Here is a 25185-nt window from a genome sequence, read left to right as displayed (position 1 = left end):
GCTCCTTCTACTTTTTGGCATCCCTTAATGCTTTCACACACACACACGGGCGTCTGCCTCCCTGGGTCAATTCTGACTTCTCAGAGGGCAGGCACTGCATCTGGTTCATCTGGTTGTGTCACTGTGGGATCCCAACCGCCTATCATGTCATGGTATCTGCCTCACAGCCGACTTTTTTTTTGCGGGGGTCGGGGATGGGGGGAAGATGTGGTCTTGCTCTGTCGCCCAGGCTGGAGTGCAGTGGCACCATCTGGGCTCACTGCAGCCTCAACCTCAAGATCTCAAGTGATCCTCTTGCCTCAGCCTCCGAATAGCTGGGACCACAGGCATGTGCCACTCAATATTTGTTGAATGATGTAATGACTGAAGGGGATGGGCTTGGCCTTTGGGTAGAACACATTTTGTTTATACTTTTACAGAAGGGATTTTCAGGAAAGGGTAGAGGAGAGAAGGAGGGCTGGTGAGGAAGGCCAGCCAAACCTCCCACATTTCCCTGCTCCAGGTTTCTGGGCACTACCTCCTTACCCTCAAGGCTGGACTTACCGGCGAGGTGAAGCCCGTAGGCTTGGCGTTCAGTTCCTAGATTCTAGGTAGCATGTCTCTATTTTCTCATGTTTCCGATGGGGATCAGGCTAATATTCACCTGGGAACTGTGAGGAGCCCCTGGGAAGAGAAGGCAAGGGGGTTAAAATGTTTGAGAGGCTGCAGTGATGATCACGGTCTCAATACCTCCCCTCACCCACCTGACCACCACCCTCCTTGCCCTGCACAGTCAAAGCCCTCGCACTATTTTGAGTAAACTTTGGTGAGTCAGTTTTTTCCACTCCACAGGGTCTCAAAGTGTGGTCCCTGGGTGCTTGTTGGAAGTGCATATTCTCAGGCTCCACCCTGTCCTTTCGAATCAGATCCTCTGGGGGCGGGGCCTGGCAATACCAGGTGATTCTGGGGGTGATGCTGATGCCCATCCAAGGTTGAGACCTACTGCTCTACTCTGATGTCAGCTCTCCGAGGGACACCGTGGCCTGCTTTGTTCCCTTCCCTGTCCCCAGTGTCTGGCATCGTGTAGGCGTGTCATAAATATCTGTGGAGTGCATAATAACAGTGATGATAATAATAGCAGCTGGCCATTGATTGAAGACCTCTTGTGTGCGGGTCTCTGCGTTAAACATTTCTGGAGGGTTAACTCATTTAAGGAGCTACACCAGCCATCATTTTCACAGATGGTGAAACTGAGTTCCAGAGAGGCCAAGCGCCCTACCCAAAGGTCACTCAGCGGGAGAGCTGGCAGGAAACCTCGCGTCTGCCCGCGCCGCCCCCGCCCTTCCCCAGAGCCCGGCGGCCGCATGTGTACGCGGCCCTGCGAGGGCGCCCCGGCTCCGGACTTCCCAGGGCGGCCGAGGGAGGAGCGCGCGGCGGCGGCCGTGGCGAAAGTGCGGTTGTGGATGAGCTGAGAGGCCGGCGGCGGCGGAGGCGGAGGAGGAAGCTGAGCAGGGCGGCGGCGGCGGAACCTGCGGGACTGGGGCGCGCGCCATGGGTCGCCTGCACTGCACGGAGGACCCAGTGCCCGAGGCCGTGGGCGGCGACATGCAGCAGCTGAACCAGTTGGGCGCGCAGGTGGGCTCAGCGGCCGGGCGTGGGGCGCGCGGCCCAGGTGATTCCGGGAGCCGGGCTTAGGGGCAGGGGACGTCAGGGGGTGCGCCGGAGTTGGGAGAGGCTAGACACAGCGGCGTCTGCTGGGCGTTTGGGGTGTGTGAGGTGAGTTCGAGGCGAGGCTAAGGGGAGCTGGGGTCTGAGGAGAGTGTGGGGAGCCGAGGGATCTCCGGAGGCCTAAGGCCCAGCGGAGGGGTCCGAAAGGCCTTGTGTGGTCTCAGATATGGGACTACGGGACTTCTGCGGGGTGCTGGGGCCGAGGAGAGCTTTTGGGGTCCTAGAAGAGGGACGGAGGGAAGTCTAGATGAGGCTGAAGGAGTTTGGGGAACTGAAGGAACAGACTAAGGGCGTGAGGGGTAGTTTTGGGGAGCGGTGGGGTCCAAAGGGAGTTAGATGTTTGGCAGGGAGTCCAAGGAAGCCTAGGGGGAGTGGGAGCGCCCGAGAATCCGAGGGGGCCCGGGGAAGCTCGGCCTGGGCTGCCGTCTTACATCTCAGTGTGAAATGAGTGTCAGTAATAGCCGGGTCCCACTGGGGCTCTGTGGGCCTGAGGGGCTGTGGCTGGGGCTGGGGCAAGACTGATGGCACCTTAACCACCCAGTTAAGGAGAGTCCCTGGGATTCACATGGAAAGAAACCCTATCCACTGTGTACAGTGGGAGTCCCCATCCTTGATAGTAGGGGAGCTAGCAAAGCCCTTTTCTCCCCATCCGGGCTGCAGGTGCCAACCAAGGCAGCCTCGGACGTCCTGCTTCTGTGCTGGTTGGGATGCCCTTTCATACCACCAAGGCTGCTGAAATAAATAGGTGAAAATGACACTTTTCACCCCCACTGGGTTGTCACTTATCAGGAGGTAGGGCCCGTCTCTTTCATCTCCATACCCCCCACAACTTCCCACACAGTCCTGCTGTTTGCGAGATAAAACCAAATTTACAACTTACAATGACAGGAAGGTTCTAAGCTTGAGCTATGCAGTGGAAAAAAATTGCAAGCCACATTTCTAACTTTGCATTTTGTAGTAGCCACATTTAAAAATTAAATAGAAATGTAATTTAATTTTTTTTTGTTTGTTTGAGACAGAGTCTCATTCTGTCGCCCAGGCTAGAGTGCAGTGGCACGATCTCGGCTCACTGCAACCTCTGCCTCCCAGGTTCAACAGTTTCCTGTCTCAGCCTCCGGAGTAACTGGGACTACAGACACACGCCACCAAGCCCGGCTAATTTTTGTATTTTTAGTAGAGATGGGGTTTCACCAGGTTGACCAGGCTGGTCTTGAACACCTGACCTCAGGTGATCCGCCTGCCTCAGCCTCTGAGAGTGTTGGGATTACAGGTGTGAGCCACCATGCCTGGCCCTGATTTCATCTTGTGCAAGCATCCTAGAGTTTATTTACACAAACCTACTACACACTAGGATATATGATATAGCCCAGTGCTCCTAGGCTACAAACCTATATAGCATGTAACTGCGAGCCGAGATTGCACCACTGCATTCCAGCCTGGGCAATGGAGCAAGACTCACTCTCAAAAAAAAAAAAAAAACTTTCTAGTTGGGTGTGGTGGTGAGCTACCACAGTAGTCCCAACTACTTGGGAAGCTGAGACAGGAGGATTACTTGAGCCCAGGATTTCAAGGCTATAGTGCATGATGATTCCACCTGTGAATAGCCTTTGCACTCCAGCCTGGGCAGCATAGTGAGACCCCGTTTCTAAAAATTTTTTTTTTTCTTTTTTTGATAAGTTTACTTTAGCTTACTGTCACTTTTTGTTTTTTTTTTTTAGATGGAGTCTTCCTCTGTCACCCAGGCTGGAGTGCAGTGGCATGATCTTGGCTCACTGCAACCTTTGCCTCCCAGGCTCAAGCGATTTTTCTGCCTCAGACTCCCAAGTAGCTGGTATTAGAGGTGTGCACCACCTTGCCTGGCTAATTTTTGTAGTTTTAATAGAGACAGGGTTTCACCACATTGGCCAGGCTGGTCACAAACTCCTGAGCTCAAGTGATCTGCCTGCCTCGACCTTCCAAAGTGCTGGGATTACAGGCGTGAGCCACTGCAACTGGCCAACTGTAACCTTTTTTTTTTTTTTTTGAGATGGAGTCTTGCTCTGTCACCCAGGCTGGAGTGCAGTGGCACAATCTCTGCTCACTGCAAGCTCTGCCTCCTGGGTTAATGCCATTCTCCTGCCTCAGCCTCCCTAGTAGCTGGGACTACAGGTGCCCGCCAACAGGACCAGATAATTTTTTGTATTTTTAATAGAGACAGGGTTTCGCCGTGTTAGCCAGGATGGTCTCAATCTCTTGACCTCGAGATCCACCCGCCTTGGCCTCCCAAAGTGCTGGGATTATAGACATGAGCTACCGCACCTGGCCCCAACTGTAACTTTTTACTTCATGAACACTTACTTTTTTTTTTTTTTTTTGAGGCAGGGTCTCGCTCTGTCACCCATGCTTACTGCAGCCTCGACCTCCTGGGCTCAAGCAATCTTCCCACCTCAGCCTCCCAAATAGCTGGGACTATAGGCACATGCCACTGCACCTGGCTAATTTTTGTATTTTTTGTAGAGACAGAGTTTTGCCATGTTCCCCAGGCTGGTTTTGTTAAACTTTTTGGAACTTTTGTAGTAACACATAGCCTTTTTTTTTTTTTTTTGAGGGTTTCACCATGTTGGTCAGGCCGATCTTGAACTCCTAACCTTGAATGATCCACCGGCCTCGGCCCCCCAAAGTTCTGGGATTACAGGAGTGAGCCACTGGGCCTGGCCTGAAATTTTTTTTTTTTTTTTTTTGAGACGGAGTCTCGCTCTGTCACCCAGGCTGGAGTGCTGTGGCCGGATCTTAGCTCACTGCAGGCTCTGCCTCCCGGGTTCACGCCGTTCTCCTGGCTCAGACTCCCCAGTAGCTGGGACTACAGGCGCCTGTCACCTCGCCCGGCTAGTTTTTTGTATTTTTTAGTAGAGATGGGGTTTCACCGTGTTAGTCAGGATGGTCTCGATCTCCTGACCTTGTGATCCGCCTGTCTCGGCCTCCCAAAGTGCTGGGATTACAGGCTTGAGCCACTGTGCCCGCCCGTAACACATAGCTTAAAACACAAACATGGCTGGACACAGATTGCTGTGACAATCACTAGGTAACAGGGATCTTTCAGCTCCATTATAATGTTATGAGACCATCATTTTATATGTGGTTCATCATTGATCAAAATGCCATGCTTTAATCCACAATATCAAAATATTTTTCAATATCTAACCTGTATACAAATATCAATGACATATTTTACTTTTTGGTACGAAGTTTTCTAAACCTGGTGTTTTACACTTACAGCACACCTTAAAGTAGATTAGCCCTTTTCTTTTTAAAGACAGGCTCGCTTTGTCACTCAGCCTAGAGTGCAGGAGTGTGATCTCGGTTCACTGAAACCTCCGCCTACGGGGTTCAAGTGATTGTCATGCCTCAGCCACTCAAGGAGCTGAGATTACAGGCGTGCACCACCATGCCCGGCTAATTTTTTCTTGTATTTTTAGTAGAGATGGCGTTTCACCATGTTGGTCAGGGTAGTCTCGAACTTCTGACCTCCAGTGATCCACCCGCCTTGGCCCCCCAAAGTGCTGGGATTACAGGAGTGAGCCACCACCCCTGGCCAGATTAGCCCTTTTTAAATGCTTATGTGGCAAGTGGCCACTGGACAATAGGGATCTAAGTGCTTTTATGTATGTTAACTCATTGAGTCCTTGCAATCACTCTTATAGGTAGTTGCTATTATTTTAAATTGAGACAGGGTCTCCCTATGTTGTCTAGGCTTGTCTTGAACTCATGGTCTCTGGTGATCCATCTTAGCCTCCCAAAGTGATGGAGTTACAGGCATGAGCCGCTGCACCCAGCCACTTATTATTATTCACATTTTACAGATGAAGAAACTGAATCACAGAGCAGTTACATGAACATAGTTATTACATTATATTAGTATATTGAGCATGCATCATGTGTCCAGGCACCATTTTAAATGTTTTATACATAACAACCCTAAAAGGAAGGCACTATTATTATTCCCATTTTACAGTTAAGAAAGATGGTTCAGAGAAATAAACTGATCTGTTTAAAGTCATATAGACAGGAGTTCAAGACCAGCTTAGGCAACGTAGCAAGACTCCATCTCTATAATAAGATAAAAAATTAGCCAGGCATGGTGGCATACACCTGTAGTCCCAGCTACTCCAGAGGCATAGGTGGGAGGATCACTTGAGTCAGAAATTGGAGGCTGCAGTTAGCTATGATTATGCCACTGCACTCCAGCCCAGAGAACAGACCAGACCATGTCTCAAATAAATAAATAGATAAAATCATGCAGAAAGCCAGGCAAGATGGCTCATGCCCGTAATCTCAGCACTTTGGGAGGCAGAGGTGGGGGGATCACTTGAGGCCAGGAGTTCAAGACTAGCCTGGGCAACATAACAAGACCCCATTTCTACAAAAACTTTTTTTTTTCTTTGAGACAACGTCTCACTATTGCCCAGGCTGTAGTGCAGTGGTGCGATCTCGGTTCACTGCAACCTCTGCCTTCCAGGTTCAAGTGATTCTCCTGCCTCAGCCTCCCAAGTAGCTGGGACTACAGGCGTGCACCACCATGCCCGGCTCATTTTTCTATTTTTAGTAGAGATGGGGTTTCACCATGTTGGCTAGGCTGGTCTCGAACTCTGACCTCGTAACCCGCCCACCTCAGCCTCCCAAAGTGCTGGCATTACAGGCGTGAGCCACTGTGCCTGGCCAGCGGTTTTGAAAATCAGCTGAATGGTGGTGTGTGCCTGTAGTTCTAGCTGCTTAAGTGGTTGAGGCAGGAGAATCCCTTAAGCCCGGAAGTTTGAGGCTGCAGTGAGCTATGACCATGGCATTGCACTCCAGCCTGGGTGAGAAAATGCGACCCTGTCTCAAGAAAATAAATACTGTCAGGCAGCCAGGAAGTGATGGAGCCAGGAATTTAGGATCACGTGTTTGGGTTCAAAGCCTATGGAGGTAGCTTAGCTTTTCCTTGTTAATGTATCCGTATTCTCTGGAAGGTATTCATTTGGAGAATAAAAAAAGATTCTGCTACTAACAAAGTTTTTTTTTTTTTTTTTTTTTTTTTTTTTTTTTAAGATACTGGATTGTATGATCTGTAAAATTACCTCCAGCTTGGTATTCGTAGAAAATACAACCACTTCCTTTGAGATCAGCACTTGACTCATTTTCTTTTCCTTTTTCTTTTTTTTTTTAAGACAGGCTCTCACTCTGTCGCAAAGCTGGAGAGCAGTGGCACAATAATGGCTCACTGCAGTCTTGAACTCCTGGGCTCAAGCAGTCCTCCTGCCTCAGCCTCTTGAGTAGCTGGAACCACAGACATGTGCCACCACACCAGGCTGATTTTTTATTTTTTTAATTTTTTATAGCAACGGGGTCGCTGTATGTTGCCTAGGTTGATCTGGGCCTCCTGGCCTTAAGGGATCCTCCCACCTCATCCTCCCAAAGTGCTGGGGTTATAGATGTGAGCCACTACACCCAGAGTTGACTTCTTTTCTTTTCTTTCTTTCCTTTTTTAAATTTGAGACAGGGTCTCATTCTGTCACCCAGGCTGGAGTGCAGCCTTGACCTCCCAGGCTCAAGTGATCCTCCTACCTTGGCCTTTCTAGTAGCTGGGACTATAGGCATGTGCCACCATGTCTGGCTAATTTTCTTTTTTTTTTGAGACGGAGTCTTGCTTTGTTGCCCAGGCTGGAGTGCAATGGCACGATCTCGGCTCACTGCAGCCTCTTTCTCCCAGGTTCAAGCAGTTCTCCTGCCTCAGCCTCCCGAGTAGGAGATTACAGGCGCCTGCCCCTATGCCTGGCTAAATTTTTTTGTATTTTTAGTAGAGACAGGGTTTTGCCATGTTGGTCAGGCTGGTCTCGAACTCCTGACCTTAGGTGATCCACCTGTCTCAGCCTCCCAAAGTGCTGGGATTACAAGCATGAGCCATGGCGCCCAGCTCTGGCTCATTTTTGTATTTTTTGAAGAAATGGGATTTTGCCATGTTGCCCAGACTGGTCTAGAACTTCCAGGCTCGAGTGATATACCCACTTTGGCTTCCCGAAGTGCTGGGATTACAGGTGTGAGTCATCATCCCCAGGAATTGACTCATTTTCTAACCTTGAAACATACTCTAAACCTTTACCTTTACTGTTTTTGTTTTTGTTTTTATTTTTGAGTCAGAGTCTCGCTCTGTCGCCCACGCTGGAGTGGTGCAACCTCAGCTCACTGCAACCTCCGCCTCCCGGGTTCAAGCAATTCTCCTGCCTCAGCCTCCCGAGTAGCTGGGATTACAGGCATGTGCCACTATGCCTGGCTGATTTTTTTGTATTTTTAGTAGAGACGGAGTTTCACCATGTTAGCCAGGATGGTCTTGATCTCCTGACCTCATGATGCGCCCGCCTCAGCCTCCCAAAGTGGCTAGGATTACAGGCGTGAGCCGCTGCGCCCGGCTACCTTTATTGTTAGTACAGAAACCTTTCTCCTGATAAGCTATTTACTTGAGTCATTTGGGCCATTTCTCTGTCTTTTGTTGGATAATCGGACTTCTCCAAGTACCCACTCTATTAGCTGAATTTGTTTTGAATTCTGAAGTGTAGGCCTCAAGGAGTAAAGGAATTGTTGTGTGAACCTCCTCATTACCATTTATTGCTCATTCAGTGGGTGTTTACCTGAATGCCTGCCATAAACCAAATAGCCACTAAACCTGGTGGGACTTAGGAAGATTTGATGGTCAAGGCCTTTTGTCCTGGGGAAGTTGTGATCTTCTACAACAGGTCATAAAATGAAGAAGCAGATAGTACCAAAATGCACATGATAGATGTGCCCTCTGATGCCCGTGGCCAGTCCTAGGTAATGTGGAGTCTGATAATAGGCAGGATTTTAAGTTAATCATTTTAGAATGAGAGTAAACTCAAAAAAGTATAAAGGAGAAGACAAGCAAGTGGCCCACAATCCTCTCACCAAGCTGGAAATGAAAGTAATAGACAGGAAATTCAAACAGTATACAAAGATATCAAAGTGAAATAAGCTGGATATAGTGCAGCATGTCTGTAATCCCAGAGCAACCCAGGAGGCTGAGGCAGGAGCCTAGGAGTTGGAAGCTGCAGTGAGCTATGATGATCACCCCACTGTACTCCAGCCTGAGTGAAAGAGTAAGACCCCCATCTCTTAAAAATCAAATGTTTATTTTTCTTATCTCTAGAAATCATTTTAATAGTTTCTTTCTGCCGAGTGCAGTCGCTCACGCCTGTAATCCAGCCACTCTGGGAAGCCGAGGCAGGTGGATCACTTGAGGCCAGGAGTCTAAGACCAGCCTGGCCAACATGGTGAAACCCTGTCTCCACTAAAAATACAAAAATTAGCTGGGCATTGTGGTGCATGCTTATAATCCCAGCTACTTAGGAGGCTGAGGCAGGATAATCACTTATACTCAGGAGGTGGAGGTTGCGGTGAGCCATGATCGCACCACTGCACTCCAGCCTGGGTGACACAGAGAGACTGTGTCTCAAAAAACAAACAAAAAATAGTTTCTTACTTATTTTTATAGAAAAAAGTCTTAATTTGCCAGCATATTTATGGGTATCCTTTAATTTTTTTTTTTTTTTTTTTTTTTGAGATAGCGTCTTGCTCTGTTGCCCAGGCTAGAGTACAATGGCGTAATCTTGGCTCACTGCAACCTCTGCCTCCCAGGTTCAAGCAGTTCTCCTGCCTCAACCTCCCAAGTAGCTGGGATTACAGGCACCCACCACCATGCCCAGCTAATTTTTTGTATTTTTAGTAGAATGGGGTTTCACCATGTTTGCCAGGCTGGTCTTGAACTCCTGACCTCAGGTGATCCACCTTCCTCAGACTCCCAAAGTGCTAGGATTACAGGCGTGAGTCTCTGTGCCTGGCCATGTTTTCTTATTTTTCTTTTTTTTTTTGAGATGGAGTCTCATTCTGTTGCCCAAACTGGACTTCAATGGCGCAATCTCAGCTCACTGCAAACTTTGCCTCCTGGGTTCAAGCGATTCTCCTGCCTCAGCGTCCCGAGTAGCTGGGACTACAGGTGCCTGCTACCACACTTGGCTAATTTTTGTATTTTTAGTAGACATGGGGTTTCACTATGTTGGCCAGGATGGTCTTGAACTCCTGACCTCAGGTGATCTGCCATCCTCGGCCTCCCAAAGTGCTGGGATTACAGGCATGAGCCACTGCGCCCGGTCTTATTTTTATTTTTTTAGACATGAGGTCTCACTATGTTGTCCGTGGCGACTTTGAACATCTGGGCTCAAGTGATCCTCCCACATCTGGCTTTGAATTTATATATATATATATATATAAAATGGATCTTGCTTTTGTTTGTTTGTTTGTTTGTTTTTTGGTTTGTTTTAAGACGGAGTCTCGCTCAGTCGCCCAGGCTGGGGGTGGAGTGGCGTGGCCTGATCTGGGCTCACTGCAACCTCCACCTCCTGGGTTCAAGCAGTTCTCTGCCCCAGCCTCCCAGGTAACTGGGATTACAGGCACGTGCCACCATGCCTGGCTAATTTTTGTATTTTTAGTGAAGACGGGGTTTCACCATCTTGGCCAGGCTGGTCTTGGACGCCTGACCTTGTGATCCACCTGCCTCGGCCTCCCAAAGTGCTGGGATTACAAGCGTGAGCCACGGCGCTGGTTTTTTTTTTTTTTTTTTTGTGAGACGGAGTCTTGCTCTGTCGCCCAGGCTGGAGTGCAGTGGCCGGATCTCAGCTCACTGCAAGCTCCGCCTCCCGGGTTCTCGCCATTCTCCTGCCTCAGCCTCCCAAGTAGCTGGGACTACAGGCGCCTGCCACCTCGCCCGGCTAGTTTTTTGTATTTTTTTTTTTTTTTTTTTTGAGACGGAGTCTCGCTCTGTCGCCCAGGCTGGAGTGCAGTGGCTGGATCTCAGCTCACTGCAAGCTCCGCCTCCCGGGTTCACGCCATTCTCCTGCCTCAGCCTCCCGAGTAGCTGGGACTACAGGCGCCCGCCAGGTCGCCCGGCTAGTTTTTTGTATTTTTAGTAGAGACGGGGTTTCACCATGTTAGCCAGGATGGTCTTGATCTCCTGACCTCGTGATCCGCCCGTCTCGGCCTCCCAAAGTGCTGGGATTACAGGCTTGAGCCACCGCGCCCGGCCGTTTTTTGTATTTTTTAGTAGAGACGGGGTTTCACCGTGTTAGCCAGGATGGTCTCAATCTCCTGACCTCGTGATCCGCCCATCTCGGCCTCCCAAAGTGCTGGGATTATAGGCTTGAGCCACCGCGCCTGGCCTTTTTTGTTTTGTTTTGTTTTATTTATTTATTTTTTTTTGAGAAGGAGTTTCACTCATCACCCAGGCTGAAGTGCAATGGTGCGATCTCGGGTCACTGCAACTTCTGCCTCCCAGGTTCAAGCAATTCTCCTGCCTCAGCCTCCTGAGTAGCTGGCATTACAAACACACACCACCACGCCCGGCTAATTTTTTTTTTTTTTTTTTTTTTGAGATGGAGTCTTGCCCTGTCACCCAGGCTGGAGTGCAATGGTGCAATCTCGACTCAATTCAACTTCCACCTCCCAGGTTCAAGCAATTCTCCTGCCTCAGCCTCCAAAGTGGCTGGTATTGTAGGTGTGTGCCACCACACTTGGCTAATTTTTTGTATCTTTAGTCGAGACGGGGTTTCACCATGTTAGGCTGGTCTCAAACTCCTGACCTCAGGTGATCTGTCTGCCTTGGCCTCCCAAAGTGCTGGGATTACAGGTGTGAGCCACCGGGCCAGGCCAATTTTTTTTTTTTTTTTTGAGATAGAGTCTCGTTCTGTGGCCCAGGCTGGAGTGCAGTGGCACGATCTAGGCTCACTGCACAGGAATCCGCCATTATGCCCGGCTAATATTTTGTATTTTTTAGTAGAGACGGGGTTTCACTGTGTTAGCCAAGAGGGTCTTGATCTCCTGACCTCGTGAGCCGCCCGCCTCGGCCTCCCAGAGTGCTGGGATTACAGGCGTGAGCCACCGCGCCCTGCCCATTTTTGAATTTTTACTAGAGATGGGGTTTTGCCAAGTTGTCCAGGCTGTTCTCAAACTCATGACCTCGGGTAATCCGCCCCCGCAACTCGACCTCCCAGAGTGCTGGGATTACAGGTGTGAGCCACATTGCCTGGCCTGTTTTGTTGTTGTTTTTTTTAAACTGAACAATGTATCTTATTTTCCCCCTTCAATACAAACAGAGCTGCATTCGTTTTTTTTTTTTTTTTTTTTTTGATATGGAGTCTCACTCTCTTGCCCAGGCTGAAGTGTAGTGGTGCAGTCTCAGCTCACTGCAGCCTCCGCCTCCCAGGTTCAAGTAATTCTGCTGGGATTATAGGTGCCTGCCACCATGCCCAGCTAATTTTTGTATTTTTAGTAGAGATGGGGTTTCACCATGTTGGCCAGGCTGGTCTCAAACTCCTGACCTCAGGTGACCCGCCCGCCTCGGCCTCACAGAGTGCTGGGATTACAGGCGTGAGCCACTGCGTCTGGCCTTCTTTTTTCTTTTTTAATTTAAATGTATTATGATTTGTAAAGATGGGCTCTCACTATGTTGCCTGAACATAATGCTTGTCTCCTGGGCTCATGCGATCCTCCTGCCTCAGCCTCCCAAAGTGTTGGCATTACAGGCATGAGCCACTGTGACTTGCCAAAACATTTACGTTTTGGAACATACCTGAAGGATATACTTTATGGAATGGAATTACTAGGTCCAGGGGTATAATCATTTAAAAATTAGATGCCGGTTGGGTGTGGTTGGTCATACCTATAATCCCAGTTCTTAGGGAGGGTGAGGCAGGAGGATTGCTTGAGTTCAGGAGCTCCCGATGAGCTGGGACAACATTGTGAGACCCTGTCTCTACAAAATATAAAAAGTTAGCCCAATGTGGATGTGGTGGCATGTGCCTGTAATCTCAGCTACTCAGGAGACTGAGGTGGGAGGATTGTTTCCAGCCCAAGAGGTTGGAGGCTCCAGTAAGCCATGATTGCGCCACTGTACTCCAGTCTGGGCGACAGAGCCACACTCTGCCTCAAAAAAATACAACTTAGATGCACATTGCGAAATTGCCCTCTAGAAAGGTCACCCCAGTGTATCCTTTCATCAGTCATGCAGGAGCCTGTCTGCTTTCTTGTACTTTCACCAGCACTGGTGTCCTAGTCAAACTTTTGGGTTTGCAGATCTGATAAGTGAAAAACAGCATCTTCTGGTTTTACTGATTTGCATTTCTCTAGTCTGGAATGACCTTGTGCATCTCTTCCTAAGTTTACTGGGGAGTATCCTTAAGATTTTGAGACACATGCATAGATAGTCATGGGTGGGTGAGCATTCCAGAGGGAGGCACCTATACAATTGCAAAGGCAAAGCATGGGGGGAGTGTTTAGGAAAGATTTATTCAGCAAATACTTACTGTGCAATTACAATATTTAAGTTGCTGTGAAGCTGCAATGCCGTATAAGGAACCTTCTCTTCTAAGACATGTTTGTGTCCCTTATCAGGGTTAAAAATTCTAAGTGGCCCCAGGTGAGTTTTTAGAGAGCAGCCTCAGAAGTTGAGAATCTGGGTAGCTCCCTTTCTTGTTGGGAGTGTCATGGTTTCTTGGCAGGGCTTTGGAGGATAAGGAGGGTTTGGGAAGGGAGAGATAGGGATGAGGGATCAATAACACATTCTTGCACTGTCGCTCAGGCTCGATTGCAGTGGCGCAATCATAGTTCGCTGCAGCCTCAAGCTCCTGGGCTCAAGCAATCCTTCTACCTTAGCCTCCAGAGTAGCTAGAACTGCAGGTGCATACCACCACATCTGGCTACTTTATTTTTTGTTTTTATTTTTTGAACTAGGATCTTGTTCTGTCACCCAGGCTGGAGTTCAGTGGTATGATCATAACTCACTGCAGCTTGGAACTCCTGGGCTTGAGCAATCCTCCTGCCTCAGCCTCCTGAGTAGCTAGGACTACGGGAGCATGCCACCTTGTCTGGCTAATTTTTTTTTTTTGTGACGGAGTCTCGCTCTGTCATCCAGGCTGGAGTGCAGTGGCCGGATCTCAGCTCACTGCAAGCTCCGCCTCCCGGATTTATGCCATTCTCCTGCCTCAGCCTCCCGAGTAGCTGGGACTACAGGCGCCCGCCACCTCGCCCGGCTAGTTTTTTGTATCTTTTAGTAGAGACGGGGTTTCACCGTGTTAGCCAGGATAGTCTCGAGATAGTCTCGATCTCCTGACCTCGTGATCCGCCCGTCTCAGCCTCCCGAAGTTCTGGGATTACAGGCCCGGCCGTCTGGCTAATTTTTAAATTTTTTTGTGCAGACAGGTTCTCGCTATATTGCCCAAGCTGGTCTCAAACTCCTGGGCTCGAGCAGTCCTCTCACCTTGGCCTCCCAGAGTGCTGGGATTGTAGGCATGAGCCACCACACCCAGTTTCATTTGCTTTTAAAATAGAATACATTTTCGAATAAAATAATGCAGAGCCCTGACAGATGTGTAGCGTTTAATGTGTCACAGCAGAAGGGATAGGTGCATTTAACATACTACACATACAACTTTGGGGGTTTTAAGCTGAAGTACCTGCCTGTAATCTTTTTCTTTTTTTATATATTGCTTCTAGAAGGTGGATCAAATGGTATAGTGACTCTAATTATGGCTCTAATTGTAGCTATCATTTGTTTAGCTTCCAGCCTGGCTCTGTGCTAGAGGCTCTGCATGTGTCACTGTTAGTATTGGAAGCTGTATATTACTACCTTTGTTTTCCTCATGAGGACTGGGACACAGAGGCTAAATGACTTGACCAAATTCACAAGAGTAGTCAATGGAGAACACTGATTCAACTGGGTCTTTTAAACCCTGGCATCCAGGTTTTCCCCACTATGCCATACACACTGGGTTTGTTGTTGTTGTTGTTGTTGTCTGAAACGGAGTCTCGCTCTGTCACCCAGGCTGGAGTGCAATGGCACGATCTCAGCTCACTGCAGCCTGTGCCTCCCAGGTTCAAGCAATTCTTCTGCCTCAGCCTCCTGAGTAGCTGGGATTACAGGTGTGCACCACCATGACTAGCTAATTTTTGTATTCTTTTTTTTTTTTTTTGAGACAGAGTCTCGCTCTATCGCCCAGGCTGGAGTTCAGTGGCCGGATCTCAGCTCACTGCAAGCTCCACCTCCCGGGTTCATGCCATTCTCCTGCCTCAGCCTCCCGAGTAGCTGGGACTACAGGCGCCCGCCACCTCGCCCGGCTAGTTTTTTGTACTTTTTAGTAGAGACGGGGTTTCACCGTGTTCACCAGGATGGTCTCGATCTCCTGACCTCGTGATCCGCCCGTCTCGGCCTCCCAAAGTGCGGGGATTACAGGCTTGAGCCACCGCGCCCAGCGAATTTTTGTATTCTTAATAGAGACGGGGTTTTACCATTTTGGCCAGGCTGATCTTGAACTCCCGACCTCAAATGATCCACCCACCTCGGCCTCTCAAAGTGCTGGGATTACATGCTTGAGCCACTGCGCCCAGTCCATACACACTGTTCACAGGGAGGGACATGAGAAAGTAATGATCTGTGTCTCAGTCAGCTCAGGCTTCCATAACAAAATACCTGGGCAGCTGGTATTTTGTTAAGGCAAAATACCATAGACTGGTTGGCGCCAACAACAGACTTTCTTTCTTTTCTTTTCTTTCTTCCTTTTTTTTTTTTTTTTTTTTGGAGACGGAGTCTCGATCTGTCACTCAGGTTGGTGTGCAGTGGCATGATCATGGCTCACTGCAACCTCTGCCTCCTGGGTTCAAGTGATTTTCCTGCCGCAGCCTCCCGAGTAGCTGGGATTACAGGTACACACCACCACACCCAGCTAATTTTTTTTGTTTGTTTTGGTTTTTCTTAGTAGAGATGGGGCTTCACCATGCTGGCCAGGCTGGTCTCAAACTCCTGACCTCGTGATCTGCTTGCTTCAGCCTCCCAAAGTGCTAGGATTACAGGCATGAGCCGCTATACCCAGCCCAGACGTTTATTTCTAACAGTTTTGCTTGCGCGGAAGTACAAAATCAAGTGCCAGCCAGTGTGATTCCTGGCTTGTAGATAGCTGTCTCCTTCCTTTTTTTTTTTTTTTTTTTTTTTTTCTTAAAGAGATGGGGTCTTTGGGCGGGCGCGGTGGCTCATGCCTGTAATCCCAGCACTTTGGAAGGCCAAGGCGGGCAGATCAGGAGGTCAGGAGATCGAGACCATCCTGCCTAACGTGGTAAAACCCCGTCTCTACTAAAAATACAAAAAATTAGCCAGGCGTGGTGGCAGGTGCCTCTAGTCCCAGCTACTTGGGAGGCTGAGGCAGGAGAATGGTGTGAACCTGGGAGGCGGAGCTTGCAGTGAGCCAAGATTGTGCCACTAAACTCCAGCCTGGACGACAGAGTGAGACTCCGTCTCAAAAAAAAAAAAAAAAAGAGAGATGGGGTCTTGCTATGTTGCCCAGGCAGATCTCAAACTCACAGCCTCAAGCCATCCTCCCATCTTGGCCTCCCAAAATGCTGGGATTACAGGCATGAGCCACTGCACCTGGCTTCTTCTTCTTATAAGGCCCCAGCCCTAGGCTGGGCTTGGTGGGTCATGCCTATAATCCCAGCACTTTGGGGGGACGAGGAAGGTGGATCACTTGAGGTGAGGAGTTCGAGACCAGCCTGGCCAATATGGTGAAACTCGTCTCTACTAAAAGAACAAAAATTATCCAGGTGTAGTGGCAGGCACCTGTAGTCCCAGCTGCTCGGGAGGCTGAGGCAGGAGAATTGCTTGAACTCGGGAGGTAGAGGTTGCAGTGAGGCGACATCACACCACTGCACTCCAGCCTGGGCAACAGAGTGAGACTCTATCTAAAAAATAAAATAAAATCAAAATAAGGGCCCCCAGCCCTGTGGGGTGAGGGTCTGACTCTATGACCTCATTTAACCGTTATCATCTAAAAGTTCCTGTCTTCAAATATTGTCACAACAGAAGTTAGGGCTTCAATATATGAATTTGGGGAAGACACAAACATTCAGTTCCTAACAACACAGTACCAGTAAAGAGAAAAGATTAAGACACGCAAAACTGTAAGAGTCTGTTCTAGGTGCATAATAAAGTGTTACAATTTATTGTTGTCTTACACAAGTAATGAGATGTTTATGGGTGGGGGGAACCCAAGAAAATAAGAGGCCAGGTGCATGGCTTATGCCTGTAATTCCAGCACTTTGGAAGGCTCAGGTGGGTAGATTGCTTGAGCCCAGGAGTTTGAGACAATCCTGGACAACAAAGTGAGATCCTGTCTCTACATTAAAAAAAGTAATTAGCCAGGTGTGGTGGCATATGCCTGTAGTCCCAGCTACTCTGGAGGCTGAGGTGGGAGGATCGCTTGAGCCCAGGAGGCAGAGATTGCAGTGAGCTGAGATTGCATCACTGCATTCCAACCTGGGCAACAGAGAGACCCTATCTCAGGGAAACAAAAAAAAAAAAAAAGAAAAGAAAATATGGATAGGTAAAACAGAAGAAAATAAAAATCATCCAAAGTGGTAACCGCTTTTAATTTTCTGGTGATTTTCCCTTTGTGCGTGCGTGTGTATATGTCTGTCTGTGTGTGTCTGTGTCCTAGAGATATATGTGTGCTTCTGAGTGCATATGCTCACAGTCTTTTAATACATGTTTCCCAAGTATCCCAATAAACGTGTTTTTCAGATGATGTAGTGACACACGTATATTGACACGGTGGTGGGATTGTGAACATTTGTAACTAGGATGATCAGAACAGGCATAACACCTGGCTGTTACTGTTCTTCCCTCTCAAGTCTCTGCAGTTGCCTGGGGTGGGGCATGCTGACCCAGCAGTAGAAATTGTACTGATGTTCTATGTTGTTTCCTTCACAGCAGTTCTCAGCCCTGACAGAGGTGCTTTTCCACTTCCTAACTGAGCCAAAAGAGGTAAATAAAACATTCCACGTTAGGAAGAGTGGGTCCGTGGTCCCTGAGATGCTTAGAAAGTGAAGGCTCAGGTTTTCACTGTTCCCTCACTGCAGGTGGAAAGGTTTCTGGCTCAGCTCTCTGAATTTGCCACCACCAATCGTATCAGTCTTGGCTCCCTCCGAAGCATTGTGAAAAGCCTCCTCCTGGTTCCAAATGGTGAGTAACCTCTCTTAGCAGCTGTGGCCAGAGACATTAACTTGAACATTCCTTTAGTCCATGGAGTCATTGAAACATGCTCTGTGGACTGAGCCAGAGTGTTCGGTAATGAGCCAGATGTGTGTGGGACTCAGTCTCTGGAGGGAGCCCATGTAACAGGTGAATATAGTATAGTGGAATAGCAGTGCCCTGTGGCACAGCGCAACTCAAAAGTTCAGTCTGTATCCTGAGTTCCGTCCCGAGAATGTCCTCTTGTCCTGTCTCTAATAAGGACAGAAATTGAGAATAAGCATCTGGAACCTTTTATAGCAGCTCGACAATGTCTCTTGAATCTAGTATTATTATTATTATTATTATTTTTGATATGGAGTCTCTCTGTCACCAGGCTGAAGTGCGGTGGTGCAATCTTGGCTCACTGCAACCTCTGCCATCCTGGTTCAAGTGATTCTCCTACCTCAGCCTCCCAAGTAGCTGGGATTACAGGCACGCGCCACCACGCCCAGCTAATTTTTGTATTTTTAGTAGAGACCATGTTGGCCAGGATGGTCATGATCTCTTGACCTTGTGATCTGCTCGCCTCAGCCTCCCAAAGTGCTGGGATTACAGGCGTGAACCACTGCGCCCAGCCTGAATCTAATCATTTTTTTAAATGGAACATTTTTTTTGTTTTTGATAGGGTCTTGCTCTGTTGCCCAAGCCAGAATACAGTGATGCAGTCATAGCTCACTTCAGCCTCAAACTCCTAGGTTCAAGTGATCCTCCTGCCTCAACCCCCCAAGTAGCTGGGATCACAGGTGTACACCACCCTTCCTGGCTAATGATTTTTGTGTATAGAGATAGAGTCTCTCTATGTTACTCAGTCTAGTCTCAAACTCCTAGGTCAAGTTGTCCTCCTGCCTTATGGACTCCCAAAGTGCTGGGATTACAGGTATAAGCCACCATGCCCAGCTTCAGTTCAAGTGTATTAGAAGTTGGGGGTTTAATTTGTTTGCTTCTGTTCGGCACCTTCCTATGTCTTAGTGAAGTTTCTTCCTTTTGCCCTGTATTGTGCTCCTGAGGTTCGGGGGGCTTGAACCAGAACATTCCAGAGATTTTCAACTGTGAAATTTTCTGAGCCTCGTTTTTATGTGATTCTTGCCTTCTTCTTTTTTTTTTTTTTTTTGAGATGGAGTTTCAATCTTGTTGCCCAGGCTGGAGTGCAATGGCATGGTCTTGGCTCACCGCACCCTCCACTTCCTGGGTTCAAGTGGTTCTCCTGCTTCAGCCTCCCAAGTAGCTGGGATTACAGGTACCCACCACCACACCCAGCTAATTTATTGTATTTTTAGTAGAGACGGGGTTTCACCATGTTGGACAGGCTGGTCTTGAACTCCTGACCTTAGGTGATCCACCCACCTCGGCCTCCCAAAGTGGTAGGATTACAGGAGTGAGTCACTGCGCCTGGCCATGAGGTCCTTTTTTTGTTTGTTTTTTTGAGATGGAATCTTGCTCTGTCGCCTAGGCTGGAGTGCAGTGGCGGAATCTTTACTCACTGCAACCTCTGCCTCCCGGGTTCAAGTGCTTCTCCTGCCTCAGCCTCCTGAGTAGCTGGGATTACAGGTACAGGCAAGTGCCACCAAGCCTGACTAATTTTTGTATTTTTAGTAGAGATGGGGTTTCACTATGTTGGCCAGGCTGGTCTTGAACTCCTGACCTCGTGATCCACCCGCCTCGGCTTCCCAAAGTGCTGGGATTACAGAGTGCAGCCACTGCACTCAGCCAAAGTCTTTTTATATAGGAATACTTTTTTTTTTTTTTTTTGAGACAGGCTTTTGCTCCGTTGCCCACACTGGAATGCAGTGGCATGATCTCAGCTTACTGCAACCTCCGCCTCCCAGGCTTAAGTGATCCTCCCATGTCAGCCTCCAGAGTAGCTGGGACTACAGGCGTGCACCACCACACCCGGCTATTTTTGGTATTATTATTATTATTATTATTTGTAGAGATGGGGTTTTGCCATGCTGGCCAGTCTGGTTTCAAATTCCTGAGCTCAAGTGATCTGCCTGCCTCAGCCTCCCAAAGTGTTAGAATTACAGGTGTGAGCCATTGTACCAGGAGGAATAAATTTTCATTTTAAACTTTCTTTTTTTTTTTTTTTTTTTGAGACGGAGTCTTGCTCTGCTGCCCAGGCTGGAGTGCTTGCTGTGGCCGGCTCTCAGCTCACTGCAAGCTCCGCCTCCCAGGTTCACGCCATTCTCCTGTCTCAGCCTCCCAAGTAGCTGGGACTACAGGCGCCCGCCTCGTCGCCCGGCTAGTTTTTTGTATTTTTTAGTAGAGACGGGGTTTCACCGTATTAGCCAGGATGGTCTCGATTTCCTGACCTCATGATCCGCCCGTCTCGGCCTCCCAAAGTGCTGGGATTACAGGCTTGAGCCACCGCGCCCGGCCCCCATTTTAAACTTTCAAAAACAGTACAGAGCTATAGAGAGTCAAAAGTAAAAATCCCCTTTTACTCTCTTCCTACTCTCGTCCCTAGAGAGAATCACAATATAATTTTGGACTATAGCCTTTTATATTTTTATGTACACTAATGAACATATACATTTATGTAGCTTTGTTTTTCATGAATGGTAGCAAACCATAAAATGTGTCCTGGAACTCACATTTTTTTATCATCCCTGGTGACATCACCTTCATTCTTTAGGTGGCTGTAATATCCCATAGACTGAATATATCTCCTTTTAATCTATTTCCTGTTGTTGGATATTTCCGTTGTTATCACATCTCACCCTTACAAACAACGCTGCAGTGAACATCTTTACAACCTCTTCTTACTCACAAATGTGAGTATTTCGAGACTAGCCTGACCAACATGGTACCTAAAGTGGAGAACCACAAGTCTTCTTTTTTTTTTTTTTTTCCTGAGACAGTCTCATTCTGTCACCCAGGCTGGAATGCAGTGGTGCGACCTTGCCCCACTGCAACCTCCACCTCCCGGGTTCAAGTGATTCTTCTACCTCAGCCTTCTGAGTAGCTGGGATTACAGGTGCCTACCACCATGCCTGGCTAATTTTTGTAGTTTTAGTAGAGACCGAGTTTCACCATGTTGGCCAGGCTGGTCTTGAACGCCTGACCTCAGGTGATCCGCCGGCCACGCCTCCCAAAGCGCTGAGATTACAGGCATGAGCCACCATGCCCATCCAGAACCATAAGTCATTATTCTCATTCTCTAGCCTTCATCTTTGGAAATGGGTTTATCTGAGGGCTGAGACCTGTCTACCAAACACCTGCTATGGGCACTAATTTTTCAGGAGACCTCTGTCTAGTGTCCCTGTCCCCAGTCTTTCCTGTCTTCCTCATCTATGCTCTCTACCACACTGTACACTGTATCCTTTTTTTGTTTGTTTGTTTTTTGGAGACAGAGTTTTGCTCTTGTCACTCAGACTGGAGTACAGTGGCAAGATCTCGAATCTCGGCTCACTGCAACCTCCATCTCCCAGTTTTTTGTATTTTTTTGTATTTTTTTTTTTTTGAGACGGAGTCTCGCTCTGTCACCCAGGCTGGAGTGCTGTGGCCGGATCTCAGCTCACTGCAAGCTCCGCCTCCCGGGTTCACGCCATTCTCCTGTCTCAGCCTCCCGGGTAGCTGGGACTACAGGCGCCGCCACCTCGCCCGGCTAGTTTTTTGTAGTTTTTAGTAGAGACGGGGTTTCGCCGTGTTAGCCAGGATGGTCTCGATCTCCTGACCTCGTGATCCGCCCGTCTCGGCCTCCCAAAGTGCTGGGATTACAGGCTTGAGCCACCGCGCCCGGCCAGTTTTTTGTATTTTTTAGTAGAGACGGGGTTTCACCGTGTTAGCCAGGATGGTCTCGATCTCCTGACCTCGTGATCCGCCCGTCTCGGCCTCCCAAAGTGCTGGGATTACAGGCTTGAGCCACCGAGCCCGGCTTTTTTTGTATTTTTAGTAGAGACGACGTTTCTCCGTGTTGGCCAGGCTGGTCTCGAACTCCTGACCTCAGGTGATCCGCCCACCTCAGCCTCCCAAAGTGCTGGGATTACAGGCATAAGCCACCCTGCACAGCAATTTTTTGTACTTTTAGTAGAGATGGGGTTTCACCATGTTGGCCTGGCTGGTCTTGAACTCCTGACCTGAGGTGATCCGCCTGCCTTGGCCTCCCAAAGTCCTGAGATTATAGGTGTGAGCCACCATGCTCTGCCTATTAAAAATAAATAGAGTCGCCGGGCACGGTGGCTCAAGCCTGTAATCCCAGCACTTTGGGAGGCCGAGATGGGCGGATCACGAGGTCAGGAGATCAAGACCATCCTGGCGAACACGGTGAAACCTCGTCTCTACTAAAAAATACAAAAAACTAGCCGGGCGAGGTGGCAGGCGCCTGTAGTCCCAGCTACTCGGGAGGCTGAGGCGGGAGAATGGCGTAAACCCAGGAGGCGGAGCTTGCAGTGAGCTGAGATCCGTTCACTGCACTCCAGCCTGGGCGACAGAGCGAGACTCCGTCTCAAAAAAAAAAATAAATAAATAAATAAATAAATAAATAAATAAATAGAGTCAGGGTCTTCCTGTGTTGCCCAGTCTGATCTCCATCAATCCTGGGCTCAAGCAGTCCTCCCGCCTCGGAGTCTAAAAGTGCTGGGATTACAGGCATGAGCCACGACACCCGGTCCCCCACTGGATCCTGTTAGATTGCCTTCAGCTGTTCCCAGTCCTTGAGCTCCACCCCTGTGCTGCCTCAGAAAGTCTTCCCAAATCGCTTGAGTTCACAGTGACTTCCCCTTCCAGCATCTGAGATACGCTTTTTATCTGTAGCTATCATTTTGGTCAGTACTCATTTACAGGTTTCTGTTGTTCCTGCTGTTTTGTTTGTATCTGATGTATCTGTGTCATGGCTCTAATAGATAGTTCCTCAAAGTCAGGGGCTAGTCTTGTTCTTTCCTAAGCCGTGGTTAGAAGCAAGGTAATGGCATAAAGCAGGTGCTCAGTACATGCAGAGCGAATTGAATATAATTTAGGAGATGCTGTGACCCTCACAGGGGACGTTGAGTCTATATTTTCCTTCTTTTTTTGCAAGGGGACAAGGTCTCACCCAGACTGATCAGCATAACTCACTGCAACCTCCACCTCCAGGGCTTAAGTGATTCTTCTGCTTCAGGCTCCTGAGTAGATGGGACTACAGATGCCCCAACACACCTGGCTAATTTTTGTATTTTTTGTAGAGACGAGGTTTTACCATGTTGCCCTGGCTGGTCTTGATTCTTGGGCTCAAGCAGTCTGCCTGCTTTGGCCTCCCAAAACGCTGGTATTACAGGCATGAACCACCATGCCTGGCCTGGTTTATATTTTTCTCTTTTTCTGAGATGGAGTTTCGCTCTTGTCTCCCAGGCTGGAGTGCAATGGCTCGGTCTCGGCTCACTGCAACCTCTGCCTCTCGAGTTCAAGCGATTTTCCTGCCTCAGCCTCCTGAGTAGCTGGGATTACAGGCATGTGCCACCATGCCCGGCTAATTTTTGTATTTTTAGTACAGACGGGGTTTCACCATGTTGGCCAGGCTGGTCTCAAACTCCTGATCTCAGGTGATCTGCCCACCTCAGCCTCCCAAAGTGCTGGAATTGCAGGTGTGAGCCACTGTGCCCGGCCTATAGTAGGTCATTTTCTATAGATATAGAAGAAATTGAGGAACTCAGCATACCAATGAAGAGATGGGCTTTTCAGGCTCACTCTGATTTGAGTTTTGGTTCCATCACTGAATGTAGCCATTTGGTCCTGGACAAATCAGCCTTGTAGAACCTCAGTTTCTTATCTGAAAAGTAGAATAATAATAGCAGCTTATTGTGGTGTTAGGAATGAATGGACGAATGCCTGTAAAGTACTTAACACAGTGCTTGCTCAACTGTAACCTTTTTTTTGTTGGGACTTTTGTTGAGGCAGGGTCTCGCTATGTTGCCCAGGCTGGTCTGGAAGTCCTTGGCTGAAATGATTCTCCTGTCTTAACCTCCCAAGTAGCTGGGATTATAGGCGTGTTACTGTGCCCAGATGTTATGGCCTTTATTTATTGATAGAGCAGCTAGTGATCAGTCCTATTCCTTTATGTCAAATTATGGGATAAAACTTTTACCTAATAATGAGGATGTGAATGTATGTCTGGGCTAGTTAATGTCCCAAAGCCTTCTAAGTTTTATTTTATTTTATTTTATTTTATTTTATTTTATTTTATTGAGATGGAGTTTTGCTCTTGTTGCCCCGGCTGGAGTGCAGTGGCACCATCTTGGCTCACTACAACCTCCGCCTTGCAGGTTCAAGCGATTCTCCTGTCTCGGCCTCCTGAGTAGCTGGGATTACAGGCACCCACCACCATGCCTGGCTAATTTTTTATATTTTTATTAGAGATGGGGTTTCACCTTGTTGACCAAGCTGGTCTCGAACTCCTGACCTCAGGTGATCCACCCCACCTTGTCCTCCCAAAGTGCTGGGATTACAGGTGTAAGCCACTGCCCCCGGCCTTCCTGGCCCCTTCTTATCGTTTGTCCTTGTGCATTCCTTCTTTCTAGTCCCAAAGGCTGCCATCCCAGAACAGTTTCTTAGCCCTTCATGTCTAGTTGTGGCAGTTACATCTCCACCTCCATTCTCCCATCCAGACTCCAGTTTGCCCTGGAGCACACTTACTACAGCACAGCTTGAATCATGCTGCTCCTCTCAACTGTTTACCTTGCGTAATGAAGTCTGTAGGCCTCAGTTTGGTATTCAAAGCCTTTCCTAATCTAATCTGCAGTGTAAGAGCCTCCAGGCCCTCATCACTGTCCTTTCCCTTTAGCCTGGTCCTGCCTGTGCAACAAGCTCTTATTGTAGAAGTACAGTTTGTTAGAGCTGAAGTGGCGCCAAGAAACCACCAGATCAGTCTTCCTCAAATTGGTGTGTCCAGAGTCCAAAATACTCTCCCCTCAACCCCAGCCTTGGAACCCTGGAGATTCAAGCACACATTGACACATCTCAGGTTCTGAAAAGTCTTGCAGTAAAGAAACCTGCTTAACCAGTATCTGTGAAGCATAGTTAATGATGGAACTTTTTGGTTTCTTTTTTTCTTTTTGGCAGGTGGAGAGTCAAGTAAAAACTTTGTAAAGTAGTGATCTTTTTTGGCATTTTGTTTTATTTTATTTTATTTATTTATTTGAGACAGAGTCTCTCTTGTCGCCCAGGCTGGAGTACAGTGGCGCAGTCTCTGCTCACTGCAACCTCTGCCTCCTGAGTTCAAGCGATTCTCCTGTCTCAGCCTCCCAAGTAGCTGGGATCACAGGCCCATGCCGTCACGCCCAGCTAATTTTTTGTATTTTAGTAGAGACAGAGTTTCACTGTGTTGCCCAGGCTGGTCCCGAAATCCTGAGCTCAGGCAGTCCATCCACCTT

The 25185-nt window shown here is 48.3% G+C and overlaps 1 protein-coding gene across 4 annotated transcripts in view; it reads left to right on the top strand.

Moving 5' to 3' along the window:
• The first annotated feature begins 925 nt into the window (after positions 1–925).
• COMMD7 (COMM domain containing 7) overlaps positions 926–25185 on the top strand; it is a 38693-nt gene continuing 14433 nt past the window's right edge. Inside the window, exons 1-3 of one of the 4 annotated variants that reach the window (XM_010352763.2) lie at positions 926–1614; positions 17543–17593; positions 17689–17791. In XM_010352763.2, coding sequence (XP_010351065.1) covers positions 1531–1614; positions 17543–17593; positions 17689–17791 — 238 coding nt within the window. In that variant the 5' untranslated portion in view covers positions 926–1530. Of the gene's footprint in view, positions 1615–17539; positions 17594–17664; positions 17792–25185 lie in introns of all 4 variants that reach the window. The other 3 variants (XM_010352761.2, XM_030915566.1, XM_030915567.1) reach the window with 3 other exon arrangements.

This window comes from Rhinopithecus roxellana, chromosome 13 (assembly GCF_007565055.1).
Source record: "Rhinopithecus roxellana isolate Shanxi Qingling chromosome 13, ASM756505v1, whole genome shotgun sequence".
In the NCBI taxonomy this organism is placed as follows: Eukaryota; Metazoa; Chordata; class Mammalia; order Primates; family Cercopithecidae; genus Rhinopithecus; species Rhinopithecus roxellana.
Note: the sequence above shows the minus strand (reverse complement) of the source record. Positions and strands in the feature narration are given on the sequence as shown.